At 38.5% G+C, this 23,549-nt stretch overlaps 1 protein-coding gene across 2 annotated transcripts in view; it reads left to right on the forward strand.

Annotated features, from left to right (window-relative positions):
• TBX20 (T-box transcription factor 20) overlaps positions 1-23,549 on the forward strand; it is a 57,097-nt gene that overhangs the window by 20,875 nt on the left and 12,673 nt on the right. For both annotated transcript variants that reach the window (XM_040472272.1, XM_040472274.1), the window contains one exon: positions 2,899-2,975. In XM_040472272.1, the coding sequence (XP_040328206.1) occupies positions 2,899-2,975 (77 nt within the window). The remainder of the gene's footprint in view (positions 1-2,898; positions 2,976-23,549) is intronic.

A 23,549-nucleotide genomic window follows, 5' to 3' on the forward strand; every position in this document is an offset into this window, starting at 1 on the left:
TAAAATAAAATAAAATAAAATAAAATAAAATAAAATAAAATAAAATAAAATTCCAATACTGAAAGAAAATCCCAAAGATATCTGAACACCTGTTGAATGTGATTCACTTCTTCAGAGTCATGGCAGTAATATGAGATATGGTGACGTATCACTCGAACAACACACACATGCTGAGAGTATTTATTCTCTACGACAGTCATCACGTTCTGAGCCACTAGTCTTCACCTTTTGAAAATAATGAAGAAGAGCGAATATAATTTTTAAAATCCTTTACAGGGACAAAGCAGATCAACAGCCTTTTAATCATTATGCCAGATAGATCATACTTTCTATTAGTTTGTGAAGACTCAAACAAAGCTTGGTAGTCACATTTGGAATGGTTGTTAAAGAACTTCTTTCAAAATTAGCTTTTCCATCAGATATCTGCCATTGTCTCTGTAAAACTTTATTCACTTTAAAAATTTATTCATTAGGTTATAGGACTTGAGCCTGAAGGAAGCCTATACTGTCCTACCTCACAGTTTTGGTTTGAAATTTTCATCTGGGTTTGGTTCACCCTTAACATCACTAGCACTTCAGTGACTATGGTGCCACCATCTTTAGTGGCCTGTAAGTCACCGTCTGTTCTGGGAAGCTATGTATCCCTCTGCTTTGTGCCTTGGAATTTTAAGCTCCGTTAGGGCAGGGACCATGTGTTCTTCAGTTTTGCACGATCCAACATTTAGCATAGTACAGGATAGGTAATCGGTCCTCGTTAAAGATGTGCTGATGAATGATTGTGAAAGCATTTTCATGAACTATAAGGCACTTTGGAAATAGAAAGCGTTTTAACTTACAATTATTCAGTAGAAAGAGACATAGCTCCTATCTGAGGATTTAAAACTCTTGTTGGTGTTTTTAGAACATAGGAGTTGCTTGTGCTTTAGAGGATGTTTACAGTTTATTTCAAACAAATAAAAAATTTCTCCTTCATCCTGAAAATTGACCTTCAAAATTAAATCCTGGGGCATCTGGGTCGTTCAGTCAGTTAAGCATCCAACTTCAGCTCAGGTCACGATCTCATGGTTTGTGTGTTCCAGCCCTGCATTGGGTGAGCTCGAGCCCCACTTCAGGGTGAGCCCCACTTCTCCCTCTCTCTCTTTCTCTCTCCCTGCCCCTTGTGAGATTCTCTCTCTCCTCTCTTTCTCTCTCTGCCCTTTGCTCACTTGCCCCCCCCAAACAAAAATAAAATAAACAAACAAAAGCCCAAACCTAAATCCTACTCTGAAAGAAGGACTGACACAGACTTGACCCTTGAGAAATCCATGGCTATGGAAGTGGTGGTGGAGAGGTAGAGAAGGTTCTGTATGAACCCTGGGTGGCCATCAACCAGGCAACCTCAGAGGTCCTGGCTATTTCTTTATATGCAAACTTAAATTAGCTGTTGTTATTCACTAAGAACAGTTTTCTTATTTCCTTCCTTATTTACCAATGTCCATTAACTAAGCTGAAAAGGAAATTAGTAATTTTTTTTTTTGGCTGCACTAGAGTGAAAAGGCTAAAAATGAACATTTGTGAGATATTGTCGAGTACTCTTAAGACTTATAGTATCCAGTGATCAATCTTATATCCTGCCAGTGTTCACGGCAGAGTAGTGCAGTCTCTGAATAGGATAGCGCAGGAAGTTCTAGTTTACGTGAGGCAAACAGCTTCTTTGCAGCTTGTACATTGGTTAGTTCATATTTAGAAAACTCAAAATGGAAAAAAATGCCTTTCTTCTGTAATGAAAAAAAGCAATTCTTTAGGTGTTATTTAAAATGAACAGCGGCTACACTGATCAGAGGAATAGTTGCATTTTGGCATAAGAGTATTTCATGTTATTTTGATTGTTGTTTAGTGCTTACGAGGAGGATGTGCCTCAATTGTAACTTTTTCTTCAGGTTAAGACTGTTCTGTGCATTTCTCTCTAAAGATTTACATGGGTTCTTGTTTTGATACCAATGGCCTATGACTCTGTTTAAAGGTGTCTGTGGTTCTAATTCAGATATCTATTAGCCGTGTCCTGGTCCTCCTGGGTTCTTTTCGGCTCTAATCATGAATTTTACAAGTCAGGTATCTTTTAATCGGTGTTTCTTTAATTTTTTTGCTTCTTAACCTGATGTCTATTTCTTTAGATGGACAAGTACATATGATTTAATGGATCTTTTTACATTAATATTAATACTGTGGGAATTATGACTAGGACATTGTAGGTACTCAGGACTTCAGACTATGATTCTTATTAGGGAATTTTTTTTTTCCTGTGTAAGCACGGAGTCTATAAATAGCATTGTACAGGAGGATAACAAAAGACTGATTCTAATTTGGTCAGATGGAAAGGGGAGCAGGGGTAAATTATACTCTGAAAGCTTTATATCATGTATTTATGTCATGGATTTCAATCTAGTATTGAACATGAAGCTATTATTGGCCATTTTATCTTTGCATCCATTGTGGTATATGTATGTGCCTATAGGATTCACAAATGATGCTGCCAACTCAGCATGAGGCAACATTCTTGTTTCTATTCCCCATCACCCACCAGTGCTGGCCTAGACAGCTCCCTCACTCACTGCCCTCTTCAATACTTCACAGTGCAGCCACAGTGTTCACAAAGCTCCACCCCCACCATTTGTCTCTATACATTGACCTTCAGCCTGTTCTCCAGGACTAGCCGGTCTCCAAATCCCTCCTCTCTGAGGCCTTCCCTGATCAGGTGTCCCACTCGGCTGTGATCCATCCCTCCTTCGAACTTCTCTGTCACTTTCCACCCTTCCCACAGTCCTGAGAGACGTTAAGTTTTCTTGGGGTGGCATGGAAAATGAACAAACTCAAACCTCGGAAATGATACTGTCTTGTTGCCCATTCATTCCTTTCCAGATAACCAAGCTGAAAATAGATAGCAACCCTTTTGCCAAAGGATTCCGGGACTCCTCCAGGCTCACTGACATTGAGAGGTAATGAGAATTTTCTGTTTACTTTTTTGTCCAGATAAGATAAAAAAAAAAGAGTGAGTTTGTAGGAACACACTCCTTTCAACGCCAAAGAACCATAACCTTGCTGTAGATAGTCTCCGATTCGCCACCCCACTTCCCCTTCCACCTATAAACCCTTAGATATGCAGCTGCTTAAGCTTTGACAGCTGCTATGTCTTCATCTGCTCTGTGCTATTTCCAAGGAAGTGTTTTTTTTGGTTGGGACATTTACTCAACTGTAAAAAATAGGGTTTCTTCATTATCAACGACTCAATCCTTTTGATGATACTAAGCTTCATGTCTCGAGTGGCAATCTATAGAGAAATGGAATTTTGATAGCCTTTGCCTTCTGAAGTGGACATATTTGCTAGCATGAAGAATATGAGTAGTTTGGAATGTCGAACGAAGCAAGGAGATCTAATTTAATTCAAGGCACATATTTTACCTATGGTGTAGACTGCGTCTATGTTGTAGGAGAGACATCAGATCTCAGGACCTTTAAGAAGACAAGTGACAATCGTGTGCCTGTAACTTCACTTTTTACTTAATTGAAATGGTTCACACATTGCGAGGCCATCTATGTGATGAGTAATGACTATAATGAGATCCATAGCTTGCCCATAGGAATGTCAAAAAAATGTGTGTTTTTCATAGGGAGAAGATTTTTCAACCTGATTATTTGTAACTCTTACACCTACTATGTAACTTTCTGTACTTCTTTTTTTTTTTTGTATGAGAACATTTAAGTTCTCCTCTCTTTGCAGATTTCACTTATACAAAAAGTGTTATCAACTCTAGTCACCATGTTACACATTAGATCTTTAGACCTTTTCTATCTTCTGAACTTATTCTTTTATGTGGCCTGAAGTCTTTGACAGGTGGTGTACCCTCACCACCAGCCTTTAGGTTTAATTTACCTCCAAATCTTTGTGCGATTTCCCTACTAACTGCTACACGTCTCTGTCACACCCTGTGTTACCTACCACAAGGGCATGTCTCCTGACCTCCGCACTTCTTTCCAACCTGTCCTGGCAATTACAGATGAAGAACTAATTACACATTTTAACAACATCTTTCTGATCCTTCCCTCAGCCTTCCCAAGTGGCAGAGCATGGGGGGTGGGTGGTTTTGAGTTGGAGAAACAGATATAGAGACTCAGTGGGGAGGTGGAGAAGCCAGCAGGATAGGCTGAAAGTGGGGCAGGTGCTATGGGATTTGAGTAAAAGAGAGACATTAAGTGGTTGGGGAGCTTGACAAGTGGCTGTGGGTGCTGAGATCAGGGAAAGAAAATTTAGCTTGTGGTTGAAAATCCATTGCATGGGCGCCTGGGTGGCTCAGTCAGTTAAGCGTCCGACTTCGGCTCAGGTCATGATCTTGCGGTCCGTGAGTTCAAGCCCCGCGTTGGGCTCTGTGCTGACAGCTCAGAGCCTGGAGCCTGCTTCGGATTCTGTGTCTCCCTCTCTCTCTGCCCCTCCCCCACTCATTCTCGCTCTCTCTCTCTCTCTCTCTCTCTCTCTCCCTGTCAAAAATAAATAAACATTAAAAAAAAATTTTTTTAAAAAGAAAAGAAAAGAAAATCCATTGCAAACTGCAGAGAGACTCCAAGTGGGTAGCTCTCTAATTAGGTGGGACAAAGGCAAGCAGATAGGCCTTGAGACTGAAGTCAGTGAGAATGTAGCATCAGCAGTGTGGGTGACAAATGAGTCCATTTGCAAAGGCTGCTCTCATTCAAGCGTGACCTTTTTCATTTGTTTCTGGAACGCCAGAGGCACTGATGCAAAGGAGATGTGTACAGGTGGAATCATAAGGGAACTTGTCTGTTTAAGTCAGGTAGCAGGTAAGAATAAAGACAGTGGCTCAGTGGGGCTGTAGTGGTGTGTTTTTGTAGTGTGTGCCCTATCTTCTGTCTCAAATCAAAGGATGGGTATAATATACTGGGGGACAAACTCATCAGTTAGACTCCCAGCTCTGCCTTTTACTGGCACAGTGATCCTGGAGAAGTCTCCTAGCCTCTGAGTCTGTTTCCTATGGGAACAATAACTCTGCTCACTTCATAGGTTTGTTATGAGAACCAAGTAAGATAACATTTATGAAATACCTTATAAATATAAAAATATGAAATAATTATATTATTATTTTTTTGCCCCATCTAAGTGTACTTTAGTAGTCTTAATAAACTACTCCTACAGTAAAAATAGCCTCTTAGTTGCACGTGCGCTCACGAGATGTGAGTCCCCAGACTGACTGCCCTTTAGAACAGCAGATTTAATAATACATGCAGGCACATTTTCCACTTATTGAATAAGCATCCTGATGTGGGGAGCAGTCACATGAACGTGAAGCTGAGTAGCTTTCAATGGTCTGAGAGCAAAAAGAGCATCTTCTGTGACCAGCTGAAAGTTTGCAAGATGACCTAACTAGTGTGAAATTGGCCAAGGTTTTGGATTTCATTTCCAGGTATTTAAGTCTGAATTTTCCCTAAACAGCCTTTGGGGATGGGTCAAATCAGATCAATTGATCTTTAGAGACCTAAAGAAATTAAATTAGTCTGGAGTCAGTTACTGCACTAAACCATCTAGTAATTGAATTGCTCCTTGTAACTGATTGAAAACAGCCCTATCTGTAACAATAGAGGAGACTTTTCTTTATAAGAGATCTGAGAGAAAAACACATCTTTTTATGACATGATGACAGAAATTGCACTTTTCTAACCTAATTGAATATGATGTTATAAATATGTGATCTTAATTATTTTAAGTTTCCTGTTCTAGATTTACAACTACTATATGGGACACCCAAACAAAAATGCCTTTGGGACTGGATCTGTTTGCTATATACCTCTATTATAATATTATTTCTTCTACGGTTGCATATGCTTTTGGGATACTGTATAAGGCATTACGGTTTTCTTGCTCTCATTTTACTAGGTTCCGGTCAGATACTTGAATGTCTAACATGCTTCACATGTAGCGTTACTCCTCAGTGACAGCATCTCCCTCATTTCTAAAAGGAAACCCACCTCATTAGCAAAAGTAGAAAGTATTTTCATTGGATACTTTGCACAGCTTAGAAGCAAACCAAAGCCCAAAGGGATTTCTTATTTTTTTATTTTTTTAAATGTGTATTTATTTTTGAGAGAGAGAGAGACTGAGCGTGAGCAGAGGAGGAGCAGAGAGAGAGGGAGACACAGAATCCAAAGCCTGGAGCCCCTGAGCTGTCAGCATAGAGCTTGACGTGGGGCTCGAACTCATAAGCCGTGAGATCATGACCTGAGTAGAAGTTGGATACTTAACCAACTGAGCCACCCAGGTGCCCTAGGGATTTCTTCATATAACCACATTCATAGTTATTTAGTTCAGGGAAAGAAATACCTGCTGGTCTGTCAGATAATAATAAACAATCTGTCAAGCTGATGTTTTCTTTGGGGGGGGGGGGGCACTTTGTACAGTAAGTGAAAGCACAGTGTTACCTCTGAGAAAGGAAAAATAACTGGGAGGGTTACTAATTGATTTCTTCAAAATTAAGTTTCTTTTATTAGCTTTTTTTTGAAAGAGAGTTCATGCTCATTGCAGAAAAATACTAACAAGAAAAAAAAGCATAAATACATAACAAATCCCATTCACTCATTGGTAATACTGCTAACAAAAATTTATATATTCTTCCAGGTACTTTCCTATGCATTTACTTCCTTTAAAGTTTACATACATACTGTTTTTAATCATTTCCCCTTAATATCAATAGATGTTTGTCTGTAGTATACTTTTCAATAGCTGCCTAATTTTCCACTGTGTATGATCATTTATTTGACCAATCCTATATATTGGTTACTTACATTTCCCACTTTTTATTATTATAAACAGGGCCAGGAAGAAAATACATATCTTTACCCATATTCTTCATTATTATCATAGGATAAATCCTAACAAATGAAAACACTGGGTCTAAGTTTTAATCATATTTTTAATTGTTAAAAATTTGGGAAAAACCTAAATATTCAATAATAGAAAAATGGTTTAATGAATGTTTATAGTCATGCAATGGAAAAACTTTTAAAAATTGTGATAACATTGCAACCTAAAGTTTGCCATTTTAATCATTTTTGAGTATAGAATTCAGTGGCATTACGTATATTCACAGTGTTGTACAACCATCACCATTATACATTTCCAGAACGTTTCCATCATCCCAAACAGAAAGTCTGTACTCATTCACTAGTAGCTCCCCATTGGTCCTCCCTCAGCTCCTGGTAATATCTGTTCTACTTTCTGTCTCTGTGAATTTGCTTAGTTTAGGTACCTCAGAAAAAGGGAAAGATACACGTTTTTAACGCTTTTCATACATACTGCCAAATTTCCCTCAAGAATGATTGTCCATGTCATGGTCAAGAGTGCCCATTTCTTGTACCTTTGTCAAACATAATCACTGTCTTTTCATCTTTGCCAATTTGATAGGTGAAAATTTGTCCTTTCTTTTGTAAGTTGGCCTGTTTGTCGTTAACCCTCTCTTTTTTCTTTTGTATTGTTCATTTTTTCTCTTACTGATCTATACAAGCTACTTATGTAATAGTATTTTTAGTATTTTATATATAATATTTAGTATGTATTAGTATTTTTATTGTTTATGTATACTGGATCCATTTTACCAGTTTGAAATTAGCTTTTTAAATGTTTTTGATAAATAGAGTATTTTATCACCAGTCTGTTTTTCTTTTACTTTATGATTTCTATTAAGAGGCCCCCTACTTCAGAATTATATAAATATGTAAATGTTCAACTACAGACTTCTGTCACCTTACGGCTTTCTATTTTTTCACTTAAAAAGTCATGCAGTATTTATTTTGGTGTAAGATATAAAATAGACATGTGTACTGTACATTTTTTATAAGTGGTTCCAATACATGTATTTACTAACATATTCCTTTCCCACTTATTTATAATACCCCCTATCATATATTAAATTCTTACCTATAGTAGTTTTTATAGTCTCTTTATCAAACTTCCAGTATTGCATTGTTTTAATGTTTATAAATTGATGAAATATATAAAAACTGATACTTAGATATCTGATATGACAAACTCCAAACGTTTTTACTTGTTATTTTCAAATTTTCTTGCTATTCTTTGACATTTATGCTTCCAGTCTTTGGAATCATTTTGTCAGATCTTCCCCCAAAGAGTCATTGGAAATTTGACCAGGCTTATGTTCCATTTATATAATAAGTTGAAGGAGAAAATTGGTATCTTTACAGTATTGGGACTTCCTTCTGGGCATATGTCATATGTTTGTCCTTTTACTAAAATGTCTTTTTATGTTCCTTAGAAGTTTTGAGATTTTCAAGTTTGTAAGTCCCAACCGTATTTTCTTAGGCCCCAAATTTTCTTAGGCACACAGCTAAGTCTACTAGAGCTACACTGTCCTATTTCACCAATGGCCCTTGACCATAGATGGCTTGACCATTGATGGTCACCATAGGTGACGTCAAGTGAGGACTTGAAATGTGGCTATTCCCATTGAGATGTGCTGTCAGAACAAACAAACAAACAAACAAACAAACAAACAAACCCCATGATGTTTAAGGCTCCTTGAAAAAAGAATGAAAATATCTCAAAAGTTGTTTTAAAATATTGTTAGATGTTAAAATAATATTTTGAGGGTGTCTGGGTGTCTCAGTCAGTTAAGCATCTGACTCTTGATTTTGGCTCAGGTCATGATCTCACAGTTTGTGAGTTCAAGCCCCATGTCGGGCTCCATGCTGATAGCTTGGAGACTGCTTGGGATTTTTTTTCTCTCTCTCTCTCTCTCTATTTCTCTCTTCTTCCCTTCCCCTGCTTGTGCTTGTTCTCTCTCTCTCTCTCTCTCTCTCTCTTTCAAAATAAACTTTTAAAAATGATACTTTGGACATATTAAACATATTAAAATTAATTTCGCCTTTTTTTTTTAATGTGACAACTAGACTGTTTAAAATTACATATATGGCTCACACTACCTTTGTACTGGATGGCACTGCACCAGAGAGATTTTTGGGAAGAGAGAGCTTGCTTTTGGAAGTAGAATTTTTAATTAGAATCTACCTAGTATAGTCTGTAAAAAGCTATCGATTCCTATCCGTGTTGGGCATACTGCCATTTTGATGAAACTTAAAAAAGAGTTTTAATAATTTTTCCTTTTAGTCTCTTGAGTTTTCTACTCAGATTGCTGTATAATTTGCAAAAAAAATGATAATTTTATCTTTTTTCTTTCTTATAGCTATACTTTTAAAAATGTCTTTTCCTTGTTTTACTACACTGACTAAAATTTCCAAGACCCTATTGAAAAGTAATGATTGTAGTTGGCATTATTCTCTTGTTCTTGACTTGTTTAGCAATGCCTCAAATGTTTGATCATCATATATGGTTTTCATTGGCAGTGGGTTTCAGATGGATATTCTTTATCATGTTGAGGCAATACCTTTCTATGCCTAAATAATTTTTTGTTATCCTGAATATTAAATGGATTTATATTTAATAATCTTTTAATATCTGAGACAATTTTAATTATTTTTCTACTTAAAAAAAATTTTTTTAATGTTCTTATTTATTTTTGAGACAGAGAGAGACAGAGCATCAGCAGGGGAGGGGCAGAGAGAGAGGGAGACACAGAATCTGAAGCAGGCTCCAGGCTCTGAGCTGTCAGCACAGAGCTCAACGTGGGGCTTGAACTCATGGACTGTGAGATCATGACTTGAGCTGAAGTCGGATGCTTAACCGACTGAGCCACTCAGTCACCCCTATTTTTCTACTTTTAAATAATAATATGAATAATTATAGTCCTGTTGTCTATGTGGAGCTATCAGTTTATTTCTGGAATAAATCCTGTCTGGATTTTATCTGGTTTTCTTGTAATCCGTTGCTGGATTTAATTTACTCCTATTTTCTTTAAGACATTTTATCAATTTTTGTAACAAAGATTTAACTTTGTTTCTTCTTCCCTTTTCTGTCAGTTTTTGGTATCAGGTTTCTGCTAGTTTGTTCAAATGAATTGAAATATGTTCCTTTTGAGTCTGGATCAGTTTAAAAATGCAAGGAAGTTTTATAGTCTTGAAGTACTCTTATGGGGAAGACTTGTTTAACTAGTTAAGTTCCATAGTTTATCAGAAATATATATTAATTTCTATCCCATTTAATGCTTTTTGTCTTGGATTCTACTATGCCTATTCTTACATTGCTGTACTTTTTAAGTTTTTGCTTTCTTTTATTTGCCTTTTAGTTTTAAAAAATCTTTGTCACTATAGCAATATACTCCCTCTCTCTTGCATCATCAAGTATCCTGACATTTGACAATCATCTCTAGATCCATTTGTCTCTTGAATTACTGATGTTTTCAATTTCCTGCTCCTTATAATAAAGCTCCTTATGAGTTGTGTCTATTCTCTTCCCTTTGTCTTTCCTACCCTGCCTTTCAGGCTTTCCCCCTCTTCTCCACTAGTCCACCCTTGTCCAGGTCACCGGTGACCTCTCCATCGCTAAATCCAACGGACAGTCTCAGTCATCATCTTCCTTGTCCTGTCAGTCAGGTTTGACACTTGTTCATTCTCTCCTACTTTCCTCTTGGCTTCTAAGACCTCTCACTCTTCTGGTTTTTATTCTACTCCATTGGCCATTCTTTCTCCACCCCCCGGTTGGTTCTTCCTCTTGTCCTCCATCTTTAGACAGTGATATGTTCCAGGCCTTCATCCTGGGACCTCTCTTTCTCAATCTGCACTTCTTTCCTGGGTAAATTGACCTGGTTTCATGATATTATATGCTGATCACTATTAAATGTACATCTCTGGTTCTGTCCTCTCAGATTCAAAGATCTGACTGGCTATTTCTTTTACCCTTCCCTCTCCCCATAAAGGGCTTCTCAGATTTCACACATCTGAGACAGGATGCCCAGTCATTGTCTCCCACACCTGCTCTTCCCTTACTCTTCCCATCTCAGCTGTGGGCAACCACATCCTTCCACGGCTCTGGCCAAAAGGCTGGCAGTCATCCTTGGCTCCTCTTTTTCTTTCTCTTCCCACATCCAAACAGTCACCTAATCTTTCAAACTATGTCCGGAGGAGTCCAACTGCTTCCTTACCATCTCCACTGCTACCACCCTTATCTGAGACACTATCATCTCTTTACTAGATTATTACACTAATTTTCTCATTGATCTTTCTACCTCTACTCTTACTGCCTTTAGGTCAATTTCTAGTACACCAGTCAGAATGGTGTACTTTCACTGTCGAGGAAGGGGAATTGGACCATATCACTCTTGCTCAGAGCTCTCCAGTGACTCACCTTCTCAGTGATAGTAAAATCCCAGTCCAGACATGGCTTGAGAGGTCTTATGGAATCTGGCCCCGACCTTCTCAGTTCTGTCTCTGAACTCATGTACCTTCTTCCTCTTGGTCACTTTTCTCTAAGCATGCCCAGGCCTCAGCCTGGAATGTGCTGCCCCCAAATCTGAATGGGTCTGAGGCTTTGTCTTTTGTTTCCTACTATATCCCTAGGTCCTAGAACAGTGGCCGGTACATAGTATATACTCACATATATGTTGAGTAAATAATGATGTTGTCTTTTTAAAAATAACAAGAGTATCTGTATTTTTTAAAAAATTTTGTCTGAAGGTCTTTGTGTTTTAGTAGAAAAATGTAATCCCTCTTCAGTATCGTAATAATTGATATGTTTGATTAATTTGATATGTTTGATATTTCTGCTCACTGTTTAATTCGGCTATTTGCTTTACATTTTATTTTCTCTTCCTTTGTTATATGTATCACCTTACCCCCACCCACCCCTTTTATTATAGCTGAACTTCCACAGTCAGGCAGTGGGCTATATACTTTACACACTTGATTTTAGTCACTTGTCAAAATAAACCTATAATAAAGAAACATTGTCATCCCTATTTGGTAGATGAGATAGCGGAAGTTTGGAGAGATCGGTACTTTATTCACACAATTTGTGAGTTGAGCTTCGCACCCACCATAGTTTCTATGAAACCAAAGTCTTTGCTCTAGTGTTAACTGTATTTCTTTTTAATAATTATGCTTTCAAATTCTAAAAGACATAATTGTAAAATTGACATTTCTGTTATTGTCAGAAGCTATATACTTTCTTTTCTTGTAAAATAGGAGATATTTAGTATATGATTTTTCTTTGTACTACCCCTCCCCCTCCATCCATAATTGTGGTTTACATGATCTGGGATGTTTTTTTAATGTTTTATTTATTTTTGAGAGAGAGAGAGAGTGTGCACAAGCGGGGGAGGGACAGAGAGATGAGGACAGAAGATCTGAAGCAAGCTATGCTCTGAGAGCAGCAAGCCTCATGCAGGGCTCAAATTCACAAACTACAAGATCATTACCTAAGCCAAAGTCGGATGCTCAAACAACTGAACTACCCAGGCGCCCCTGATCTGGGGTTTTAAATCCAGATTTTTATTCATGTATCTTCTTTATCTTTTTCAAAAGTTTTTTTGTTAAGGGTGACAGTACATCAACTATAGTCATTTAAATTGAATTCGAGTCATTTCACTGTTTATTGCTCATTTCTGTAGTCTTTCCAATTATTGGAATCATGTTCTGACTTTATTCCCAGTTGTTGGTAAACGTTGAGTAATTGGCTGGGAAAGGATGTGTGTATCCTTTGCTTTATGAGTTCTTGTTTATCCCAGAGGATCTGCCAGCGTTATGGTAGCAGTCTTTCCCCCCAGACCCTTTCAACTGTCCTTTGCCATCTGGCTTTTAAATACTGTGGAATTGGGGCGCCTGGGTGGCGCAGTCGGTTAAGCGTCCGACTTCAGCCAGGTCACGATCTCGCGGTCCGTGATTTCGAGCCCCGCGTCGGGCTCTGGGCTGATGGCTCAGAGCCTGGAGCCTGTTTCCGATTCTGTGTCTTCCTCTCTCTCTGCCCCTCCCCTGTTCATGCTCTGTCTCTCTCTGTCCCAAAAATAAATAAACGTTGAAAAAAAAAATTAAAAAATTAAAAAATTAAAAAAATAAAAAAAAATAAATACTGTGGAATAAAGGCTGGTGCCACTGCCTCCCCTTTGTTGGAAACTTACCTTTCTTTCTCTCTGTCTGGATAAAATGCTTTTAGAATATTTTCTTTGAAACTCAGAAATTGGCCAGTATTTGTCTGATTGTAGATTTGTAAAAATTAGTGTTTCCTCTATAAATAAACCCTTTAAATTGAAAACTCAGGTCGTTTTTCAGCCCAGGCAGACTGTCTTCTCATTCTTCTTTATCTCCTCTTCTTGCTTCTAAGTGGCCTGCTCTATTCAGACCCTCCAAGGCTCCTATTATATGTACATTAGTTCCATCTCCCAAATCTGTTCCCTGTTTCTCTTATTAATTAATAATTTTCATCTCCTTAACTTTTTTACTCTGACGTTGGGAGAATTTCTTATATAAGGTTTCTCATTTGTTTGATTTTGTTTCCTGCAGCATCCAGTGTTCTGTGTTCTGAGTTCTTTTAGGATGTGGTTATTGTTTCTTTGACATTCTGAGTATACTTACGCATCCCGATGGTTTCCTTTTCATGCCCGTTAGTGCTTGTTTTGTTTTGTTAGTGCTTAAATCTTGCTGAAAATTTGAAAATATATATTAGACACTAAAATATTTCTTCCTGTTTCTTGAAACAAGTCTGTTTCAGAAGAGAGCACTTGTTCTGCTTTTATCTTTTATTTATTTTTTTAAGTTTATTTATTTATTTTGAGAGAGAGAGAACACGAGCATGAGCAGGGGAGGTCAGAGAGAGAGGGTGACAGAGAGAGAGAATCGCAAGCAGGCTCTGCACCATCAGCACAGAGCCCGACGCACGGCTCTATCCCATACACCCTGAGATCGTGACCTGTGCTGAAATCGAGAGTCAGATGTTTAACTGACTGAGCCATCCAGGTGCCCCTTGTCCTGTTTTTAAAATTAGTTTTCTTCTTTTGAAATGCCGAATGTTTTGTTAATGTCCAATTACTTTTCCCCAGCTCATCTACAGAATGGGATATCTGATTGCTTAGTGTTAGGGAGTTGAGATTAATTTTGAATAAAAGCATGTGGATCTTTGTTAAATCTTTCAGGTACAGACCCAAGAATAGGGTGATAATTTAAATTTTTTATAATATTTCCACCGTGGAAGTATAATTATTCTGTTTGGGGTACGGAGTTGTGGCAGGTGGATTGTGGGGGGAGGGAATGTAGGAAAGGGAGTTTTCACCGTGCAGTGACTGAGCTCCCCTCTCAGTCTGCCTCAGCGGCTAGAAGTTAGCACCTCCTCCAACCAGCCCGGCAGAGCAGCCTTGCAGCCCTCCTCCAGAGTCAGAGTGAGCAGAGCCAGCCACGGCCATGGGCCCACGGCGTTCAGTGTACCATAACCACCCCGGGTTAGCTGAGAGCCTCGCTCTGGGATTCCTTAGTCCTAGCCTCCAGAGCGCGAGAATCGCTCCTTGTCAGCTGTTCACAGACCTGGCTTTATCATTCATCTCTGCTGCTCCAAGGTGGGGTTTAGGTGAAGCTCTGACCGGGGACTTCCCTTTATTCCCTCCCCAGCTAGCTTGCCAGTGATGACTGACACGCTGCTTGGTGCTTCCCTCACTCCTCTCCTGTTTGTGGCTAAACCGTGCATTTGGCATTCTACCTGATTTCCTGTTTTCTCAGTCATGTCAGTGGGGCAGAGAATTAAATACATAGGCTTATCTCACCTTATTCATTCAGGATGCATACTGAAAGTCTCTGTAAAATAAGTTTAAAATCCCCTGGCACTGAATACAACTTTCAAACACATGAAATTTGGACAGAAGCCCAGAAGGAATCAGGCCTTTTCGCTCAGAGCTCAAAGCCACTGTATTAATTTAGATGAGGAAGGAAACTTCAGGAAAGTCGCAAATCTGATATTCTGGGAATTGATGGAAGTTTCATCTGCATCAAGCCACAGAGCAGCCAGTGTTTTGGCAGCTTTGCTAAAGAGGCTCATATTTTGTGGACAATTTCTGTGTCTTTCGTGATGACTTACAGTTTCAAAAAGAAAGTGATGTTTGGTCCTAACACAGCTCTCAGCTTGCTTGTAGAGCGTCTGAGGCAGTAAGGTGTTCATTAGAAGCGGTGCAGGGTCAGTGGGGCCTATCTCTCGTCAGGTAAGCGGCTTAGAGCAGGGGTTGGCAAACAGCTATCTGCCACCTGTTTGGGAGAGGCCGCAAGGTAAGAATGGTCTTTACCTTTTTCAGCGGTTGAAAAAATTAGAAAAATAATACTTCATGACATGCAAAAGAATATGAAATTAAGTCTTGTTGTCTATAAATCAAGTTTTACTGGAGGAAAATCACATTTTTCTGTTCATGTATTGCATGTGGCTGCTTTCATGCTACAGTGACCGAGCTGGGTATATCTGACAGAGACCATAAAGCATGTGAAGCTTTAAACATTTACTGTTTGGCTTTTTTAGAAAAAGTCTGAGGATTCCCCGCTTAGAGCTTTAAGGGGCGGTGGAAATATTAGCAGCGGGGAAAACTCCTACCCAGCAATTTTATATCCATAGGATGATCTTTCCTCTCTGTGGGTTGAAATGAAGAAACTCAGAATTTCATTTTGAGCCTGTTGACAAAACTGGCAAGATCTCATATCTGCCAACACCTTATCCTTCCTGTCTTTGCGGTGGTGGTTGAGACGTGCTCGCAGGGGCATTTTAGCAGGTGCAGTTCAAGCCAGAAGAAAGATGACAGAGTAGGGTAACCAAGTAACAGCCTGGATATGCATACTTTCTAAGAATTTCTGCAGATTTCAATCACTTATGGTATTGTTACCCATTTTCTAATTTTGTACCTCAGCTATGATGAAGAATTGGAAAATAGGCTGTGATTTTTTTTTTTTTTTTTTTTTCTTTCTCTCCAAGCACCAGAAACTTTCAGGGCCTTTAGAGAACAGTATAAAAGGCTTTTGGGAAAGCAGGTGTTAGAAAGACTCCTAACACATCCTCATCCAGTTTATTGTTAGGGAATTAGAAAATATTTTTTTGAATATTTTTCAGATCACATTTTAAAATGGCAAAATGATGTATTTGAAATGTGTAAGAATCAGGTACTCAAACTTCAAATAAGTAAAATGTGAGCCTCCACCTTTCCACTTATGCTTTCAGTCTGAAGGGTGTGTGCACACACGTGGGCATTAAAGATAAAATCATAGAGCACCTGGATGGCTGTCGGTTAAGCACCCGACTTCGGCTCAGGTCATGATCTCACAGTTTGTGGGCTTGAGCCCCACATCAGGCTCTGTGCTGACAGTGGGGAGCCTGGAGCCTGCTTCAGATTCTGTGTCTTCCCTCTCTGTCTGCCCCTCCCTCCCTCACACTCTGTCTCTCGAAAATGAATGAATGTTAAAAAAAAAAAAAAAAAGATAAAATCCACCATGAGTTCAAACAAATACTTTCCATTTAAATTCAGGGTAATAAGGCTTTAGTTAACTTCTTTGACCTTACACCTGTATCTTTTCTCTCATGCGGAGAATCCAGTTCTCACTACTGAGGGAAACTGTTCTGTCATTACTCATGTGCTTTATCTCACAGTGTGTAGATATACAGTGATCTCACAATACACATATCACATACCTCCAACAACATGGCACCTAAAAATAGCTAAAATTCTGGTTGTGGTTCTTTGTGTCGTTAGTGTAGATTCTACTAGGGTGTTTGTTTTTAGCTTGTTTGTTTAGTTTCTTTTCCGTGTTTTACTACTAGAGTATTTTGAAGTCACTTGGAATCATTCCTCTATGTAGTTATGCTTACTACCCAATGATACACATTTAGGTTCGTTTGTTTCATTGTATTTTGGTTTTTAATTAAAAATGTAATTTTCTTACACGATTACTTAGTAAATGATTTACGTAGTTTCAAGACAGATCTACAGAATGTGGCTTATTCAGAGGTGTCAAGATTCTATCCTATCCTTTCCACCCTATTTCCTCCTTCTATAAGTAACCATTAAAAAAAAAAGCACTATTTTTTGTGTTTTTTACTCTAAGAAGATATATATTTATATTTTTTCCTCTTTTTCTTTTTTGTTTAAAGTTTATATATTTATTTTGAGAGAGAGAGAGAGAAAGGGAAGGGCAGGGAGAGAGGGAGAGACAGAATCCCAAGCAGGCTCTGCCCTGTCAGTGCAGAACCTGACCCAGGGCTTGACCTCAGGAACCGTGAGATCATGACCTGAGCTGAAATTAAGAGTCAGACGCTTGGGGTGCCTGGGTGGCTTGGTCGGTTAAGCGTCCGACTTCAGCTCAGGTCATGATCTTAGGGTCTGTGAGTTCGAGCCCCGCGTCGGGCTCTGTGCTGACAGCTCAGAGCCTGGAGCCTGTTTCAGATTCTGTGTCTCCCTCTCTCTCTCTGCCCCTCCACTGTTCATGCTCTGTCTCTCTCTGTCTCAAAAATAAATAAAAACGTTAAAAAAAAAAATTTAAAAGAGTCAGACGCTTAACTGACTAAGCCACCCAGGTGCCCTGACTTCCTTCTTTTCTTAAATATTAACATACTCTACACATTTTCTACCTCTATACTATGTGAGTATAAAATATATATGTGATATACATATTAATACATTGGAGTTCAGTTCAGTTGTATTGCTTTGTTATATTTAAATAGATAAATAAGGCTTTTATGTGAATAATCTTTTACTATGTGGTCTATTTTATTAGCAACCTTTCTTTTTTATAATTTTTTGATAACTATGAAGGTTTGTACTCTTATCTTGTCTTCCTGTACACTAATATTTTTAAAAAATTCCTAGTCTCCCCTTTCTAATTTTCTCTAGGTCCCCTACTGTAAGCAGTACTGAAATTAACTAGTAACTTATTTTTTCCCCTCATTTTCTCTATTTTTAAGCATTGGAAGTAATATTCCTTTAATCTCAGGTAATAAATAATTAAAACCTTATTCTACTTAGCATCTTCCCTCCCCATCCTCCTCCCATTCTTTTTTTTTTTTTTTTTAATTTTTTTTTTTCAACTTTTATTTATTTTTGGGACAGAGAGAGACAGAGCATGAACAGGGGAGGGGCAGAGAGAGAGGGAGACACAGAATCGGAAACAGGCTCCAGGCTCTGAGCCATCAGCCCAAGAGCCTGACGCGGGGCTCGAACTCACGGACCGCGAGATCGTGACCTGGCTGAAGTCGGACGCTTAACCGACTGCGCCACCCAGGCGCCCCTTTCCTCCTCCCATTCTTGAGAATTATACTTGATTTACCTTGTCAGAGTATATATTCATTACATAATGTATTCTTTTTTATTTACTTATTAAAGATTTTTAAAATTTATTTTTATTTTTAAAATTTTTTAAAGTTTATTTATTTTTGAGAGAGAGAGAGAACGAGCAGGGGAGGAGCAGAAAGCGAAGGAGACACAGAATCTGAAACAGGCTCCAGGCCCTGAGCTGTCAGCACAGAGCCCAGTGCAGGGCTTGCACTCACAAACCATGAGATCATGACCTGGGCTGAAGTCAGATGCTTAACCGACTGAGCCACCCAGTCACCCCCATATTCTTTTTTATGGCTTAATCTTAGTTCTTCAAGTAAATATAGATTTAATGCCCACTGATACATTTTATATCAGTGTTTCCCAGTCATTTTGATTGTCTGAGGCTCTTTTTTCCTACTAGATTCCTCTAGAAAGGCTCGTGGGGCCAATATTCCTTGTCTTCTGCATGCACATTACAGTGTGTGGCCTTTATTTGTGAAAGTCGGTTTGATTTGGTAGATAATCCTTGCCTCACATTTCTTTCCTGTCATATCTTAATTATGCTGTTATTGTCTCCTGATATAAAATGTCACTTTCACACTCTGATGGCCATCTAATATTCCTGTCCATTTAAATGACTTAGTCTTTTTTTCTGGAATGACCAAAAGATTTCCTTCTTTTTCCTTTGTTGTTAATTGTCCTTGATCAAAAGACAGAGAGGCATCCCTACTTCCCAGAAGAGGTTATCTGGACTTGTTGTGTCCCTGTTTCCTTCACTCATAGATGTTGTTAAGGAACAGAAAGAAGGTGGTATCAGTCCTTTGAAACTGTACTTATTTGCTCCTCTTGTACTTCATGCTTCCTTATAGGGAGTAGTTGTTGGTGTATAATCCAACACTGAATTCTTGTAAGCTTCTCGGTGGAATCATTTTTGAATTAAAAGCGGTGCTGATAGCTGTAGAGTCGGAGAGGTGGCAATCCGCGGGTGAAGTGAAATGTGAGGACTGTGTCTACATCCTGGGTCCCCTCCAGACAGCTGGCACTCACACCGTTTTGATGGACTCCGTGGTAGAGCGGAATGGGTGTCATGCTCAGTACTCTTTCCAGATGTCCGATAGTAGAAGTATTTCTTTAAAAATCCTCCGCTACCTTTGAATTTTGGATGTAATAGTTATCTTTTTCTTGAGGATTGGTCTAGAGCAAGACTAATGCAGTATACTTTTGTGCAATTAGTTCATGTTTCCTCTCTGTCTTCACTTTCCCCTACTTAGGATATCTGCTGGTATGTGGGCTTTCTTCTAAGCATTTGGGCTAGCTTTGGAAAAAAGAAAACTGTAACAGTCAGGGCTCCTGCAGTCAGGCATTTTGGAAGTGGTTACTTCAGCCTAATAGCTGTTACCCAGATAGCCAACAACGTAAGTTCTCATATCACTCTCATATCCTATCTTTAGAGAACACCCACAGAATAGATTTAGGCAAAGGAGAGAAATATGTATATTGGGAGGATGGGACTATACTAGCTAAGAAAATAAATAGATTAAACTTCAGCTGAGTTGAATAGAGAATTGGTTATGGCTCATAAAGTTTGCTAATTCCCTTAATCTTTCACGAGTACAACTATCCCTGAGTCTTATGGACACTCTTAAAAGGCACACTCCAGAGTGTCTGTGATGAAGTAAAACTGAAACAGAATTTTAATGAAGCCTGCTAAAACAAAACAAATCCAAAAAACCCTCTTTGGATATGGACGGCAGCGGCATATCAAGATACTTGCAAATAAACATGCTAAAAATAGTAAATGGCAAAAGCTAATAACAATAGTCTCTGCCCTTTGGATCTGCCCCTGCTCCCAGTGACCTTCACTGTTCCCCTGGGGCCCACTTTCTGTCACAGGAGCCACAGAGCAGGCCAGGGCTTCTGCAGTAGGGGAGGACAGAGGACCTCTGTATCACCTCTGCATAGAGGGACAGGCCCCAGGAATATGACGTTGCTCAGAATGAAGAGACAGAAATCAAAGAGTTAAAAATTGAATTTTATCTCTGAGACTGTTGAGCAACATATGATACTCCAATCTTGTATAACTGAAAATGACTTTATTTTTAATTATTGGTATATAGTTCATTCTTTCTTAAACACAGAATAAAACATGAGAAAAATATTTTAAATTGTATTCATACCTGTGTGCCATGACATTTTGCAGTTGAACTTCCAAAAAAACCACCTTAAACCTAGCTTTCTAGGAAGTATGTATTTTGGGGCTGCAACGATTTGGGGAACCATCCAATTAATCTGTCATTACACCAACGAAGCAACAAGGGCCCAGAGCTTGCAAGTGATTTGCTCAGGTCACACAGTTAGTTAGTAGAAAATCTGGGGTTAGAACCCAGGGTTCTTTAGAACTAATGGACTTTTTCAAAATGGCTGTTTTTAATTTTTCCTTTTTACATATTTAAGGATTCATAAATTGTTAGAGCCATATGAGTCTTAGAGATCATCTAATCCAGCCTCCTCGTTCCCTACGACCCCCTCATTTTGTAGAAGGAATCAAAGCCCAGATACAGATGAGGAATCTAATCACACAGCTTCATAGGAAAGAAACAGTTAAATGATTTCACTCATATGTGGAATTTAAGAAACACAACAGATGATCTTAGGGGAAAGGAAGGAAAAAGAAGATAAAAACAGGGAGGCAAACTATAAGAGACTCTTAAATATGGAAAACAAACAGGGTTGCTGGGAGGTGGGTGGGGGGATGGGCTAAATTTGTGATGGGCATTAAGGAGAGCACTTGTTGGGATGAGCACTGGGTGTTATACATAAGTGATGAATCACTGGGTTCTATTCCTGAAGCCAAGACTACACTTGTATGTGAACTCACTTGAATTTAAGACAAACAAAAAAGTCATCTCCAATGAGGAGACTTAGTATAAGAGCCTGAATGCATAAAAGGAAAGCGATTTTCTTTGGTGACTGGATTAAAGTCTGCTTTCAAATAAAATCTCTTAGTTGAATAAAGTAAAATAATCTGTTGACAACAACCTCAAAAAGGAAGGGATGGGGGTGCCTGGGTGGCTCAGTCGGTTGAGCGTCTGACTTCGGCTCAGGTCATGATCTCTCAGCTTGTGAGTTCGAGCCCACATCAGGCTCTGTGCTGACAGCTCAGAGCCTGGAGCCTGCTTCGGGTTCTGTGTCTCCCTCTCTCTCTGCCCCTAACCCACTCGCATTCTGTCTCTGTCTCTCTCAAAAATAAATAAACATTAAAAAATTAAAAAAAGGGGCGCCTGGGTGGCGCAGTCGGTTAAGCGTCCGACTTCAGCCAGGTCATGATCTCGCGGTCCGTGAGTTCGAGCCCCGCGTCGGGCTCTGGGCTGATGGCTCAGAGCCTGGAGCCTGTTTCCGATTCTGTGTCTCCCTCTCTCTCTGCCCCTCCCCCGTTCATGCTCTGTCTCTCTCTGTCCCAAAAAAATAAATAAACGTTAAAAAAAAAAAAAAAATTAAAAAAAAAAATTAAAAAAAAAAGGGATGGCTTTTAACAGAATTAATTTTTTTCAACTTATAGTTACCACAGAATTCCTTTAACTATCAAGCGGTGTTTCTGTCCTTAAAACGTTAACTCATTTATTCACAGTTTCTAAGAGAAAGCATTTCTTTTATAAAGCAGTGTTAAACAAACCGGTGACTCAGGTAGTTAGAGTCGCAGAGTTATTCACAATTGGCATTTAGCTGTGAATTGTCCTCGTTTTTTACCTGCTTGTAATTTTGTATCTGTGTATGAAGGATATTTGTTCCCTGCCTCACAATTTACTAATGTTTATTTAGAGGCTGAGTGATCTGTACTTTGCTTGAGACCTTTCTTCTGGTTGTCACAGCCGTAAGACTTAGAAACTAAGCATAATAGTTTTGGGGGTTTTTTCATTGGTCCAGTTTACTTACTTAAGTTGCTAATGATGATATAAAAACAGAAATGCATATTACCACTGAAAAGAAAAACCAGTAGGATTAAGTGAAATAAATAATAATAAACTGGAGTCTAAAAGCTTTTTAAAAAATTAAAGTTATTTTGTTTTTCCAAGATGGATTGTATTATACATTTCAGTTCTCAAATTAAAATTAATGATTTATAATACATCTTAAATTATATTATGTAAAGTTCTCATTTATTAAGTACTTTGTGGAAGCTACAGATATTGATGATATATTGTCTTCCAGTAATTTATAACATTATCTGCATAAACCTTTGGGAAAATCTTTGTGACAAGGACTTATTTACAAAGGCTCAGGAAGATGATATAAGCTTGAACAAATTGAGGAGCAAGAACAACTTTAAATATTTTATTTCTTAGAGATTAGAATTGATTTTAGTGGACTTGACATTTTCTCCCTAAACATAGTTTTTTTCCAGGCGTGTATTTAGGAGAGAAAGTTAGAATATAAATTGAAATAATATTTAATTTTCTCCCTGACATGTATAGTGTAGGATGGCTTCAGTGAAGCATGGCAAGTTATAGCTACTGGAAGTCCTAACTTCATCTAAAATGATTATGACTCTATAACCAGCTTTAGGAACACACAATCTTGATACCCAATAATAACAACAAGAATTTATTTTTATCTGTAAACATTTATTGAATGCTTATTATATCCCAGGTACCAATATAAGTTCTCTATGTGTATTAAATCACTGAATCTTAATAATAACCTTAAGAGCTAGACCATATTAATATTCTCATTTTACAGATGAGGAAACTGAGGTGTGGAGAAGTGAAGTAATTTGCCCACAAGCACACAACTAGCAAGTGGCAGAGCTAGGATTCAAGCTAAGCAGGTTCCCACCAAGCATACTTGTAACCACCACATTAGGGCAGTGGTTCTCTAGGTATGGTCTCTGGGTCAGCAGCCATAGCCATCTTCTCAGTGTGTCCTCACATGACTGAAAAGCAGAAAGCCACAGAAAGCCCTACCTCCTAATTCCATCAAATTGGGAGTTAAGATGTCAACAGGTGAATTTTCAGGGGGACACAGACATTCAGTTCTTAATACACACTAAAATTTGAGAACCACTGCCTAGATTAAGTATTATTCTCTCTTTGTTCAAGGGCCAATGGTGCAGTAGTAGAGATAGTCATGCAAGCACATGATTGTGATCAATCTAGAAAGTACAGTAAAAGAAGAATATATTAAGTATAGTGGTGGTGCAAAGGAGAATGTGTGGGAAAAAGGAAGGTTTTGTTTTTTGAACCTTGAGAAATTTGCACTCTAGTTTCAGAGGTAGATGATGGGCAGTCAGTTCCAATACTCATAGAGTGTTTTGGTTTTGCTTGTTTGGGGTTTGAA

Source organism: Herpailurus yagouaroundi, unplaced genomic scaffold (genome assembly GCF_014898765.1).
Source record: "Herpailurus yagouaroundi ecotype Mexico unplaced genomic scaffold, PumYag 100, whole genome shotgun sequence".
NCBI lineage: Eukaryota > Metazoa > Chordata > Mammalia > Carnivora > Felidae > Herpailurus > Herpailurus yagouaroundi.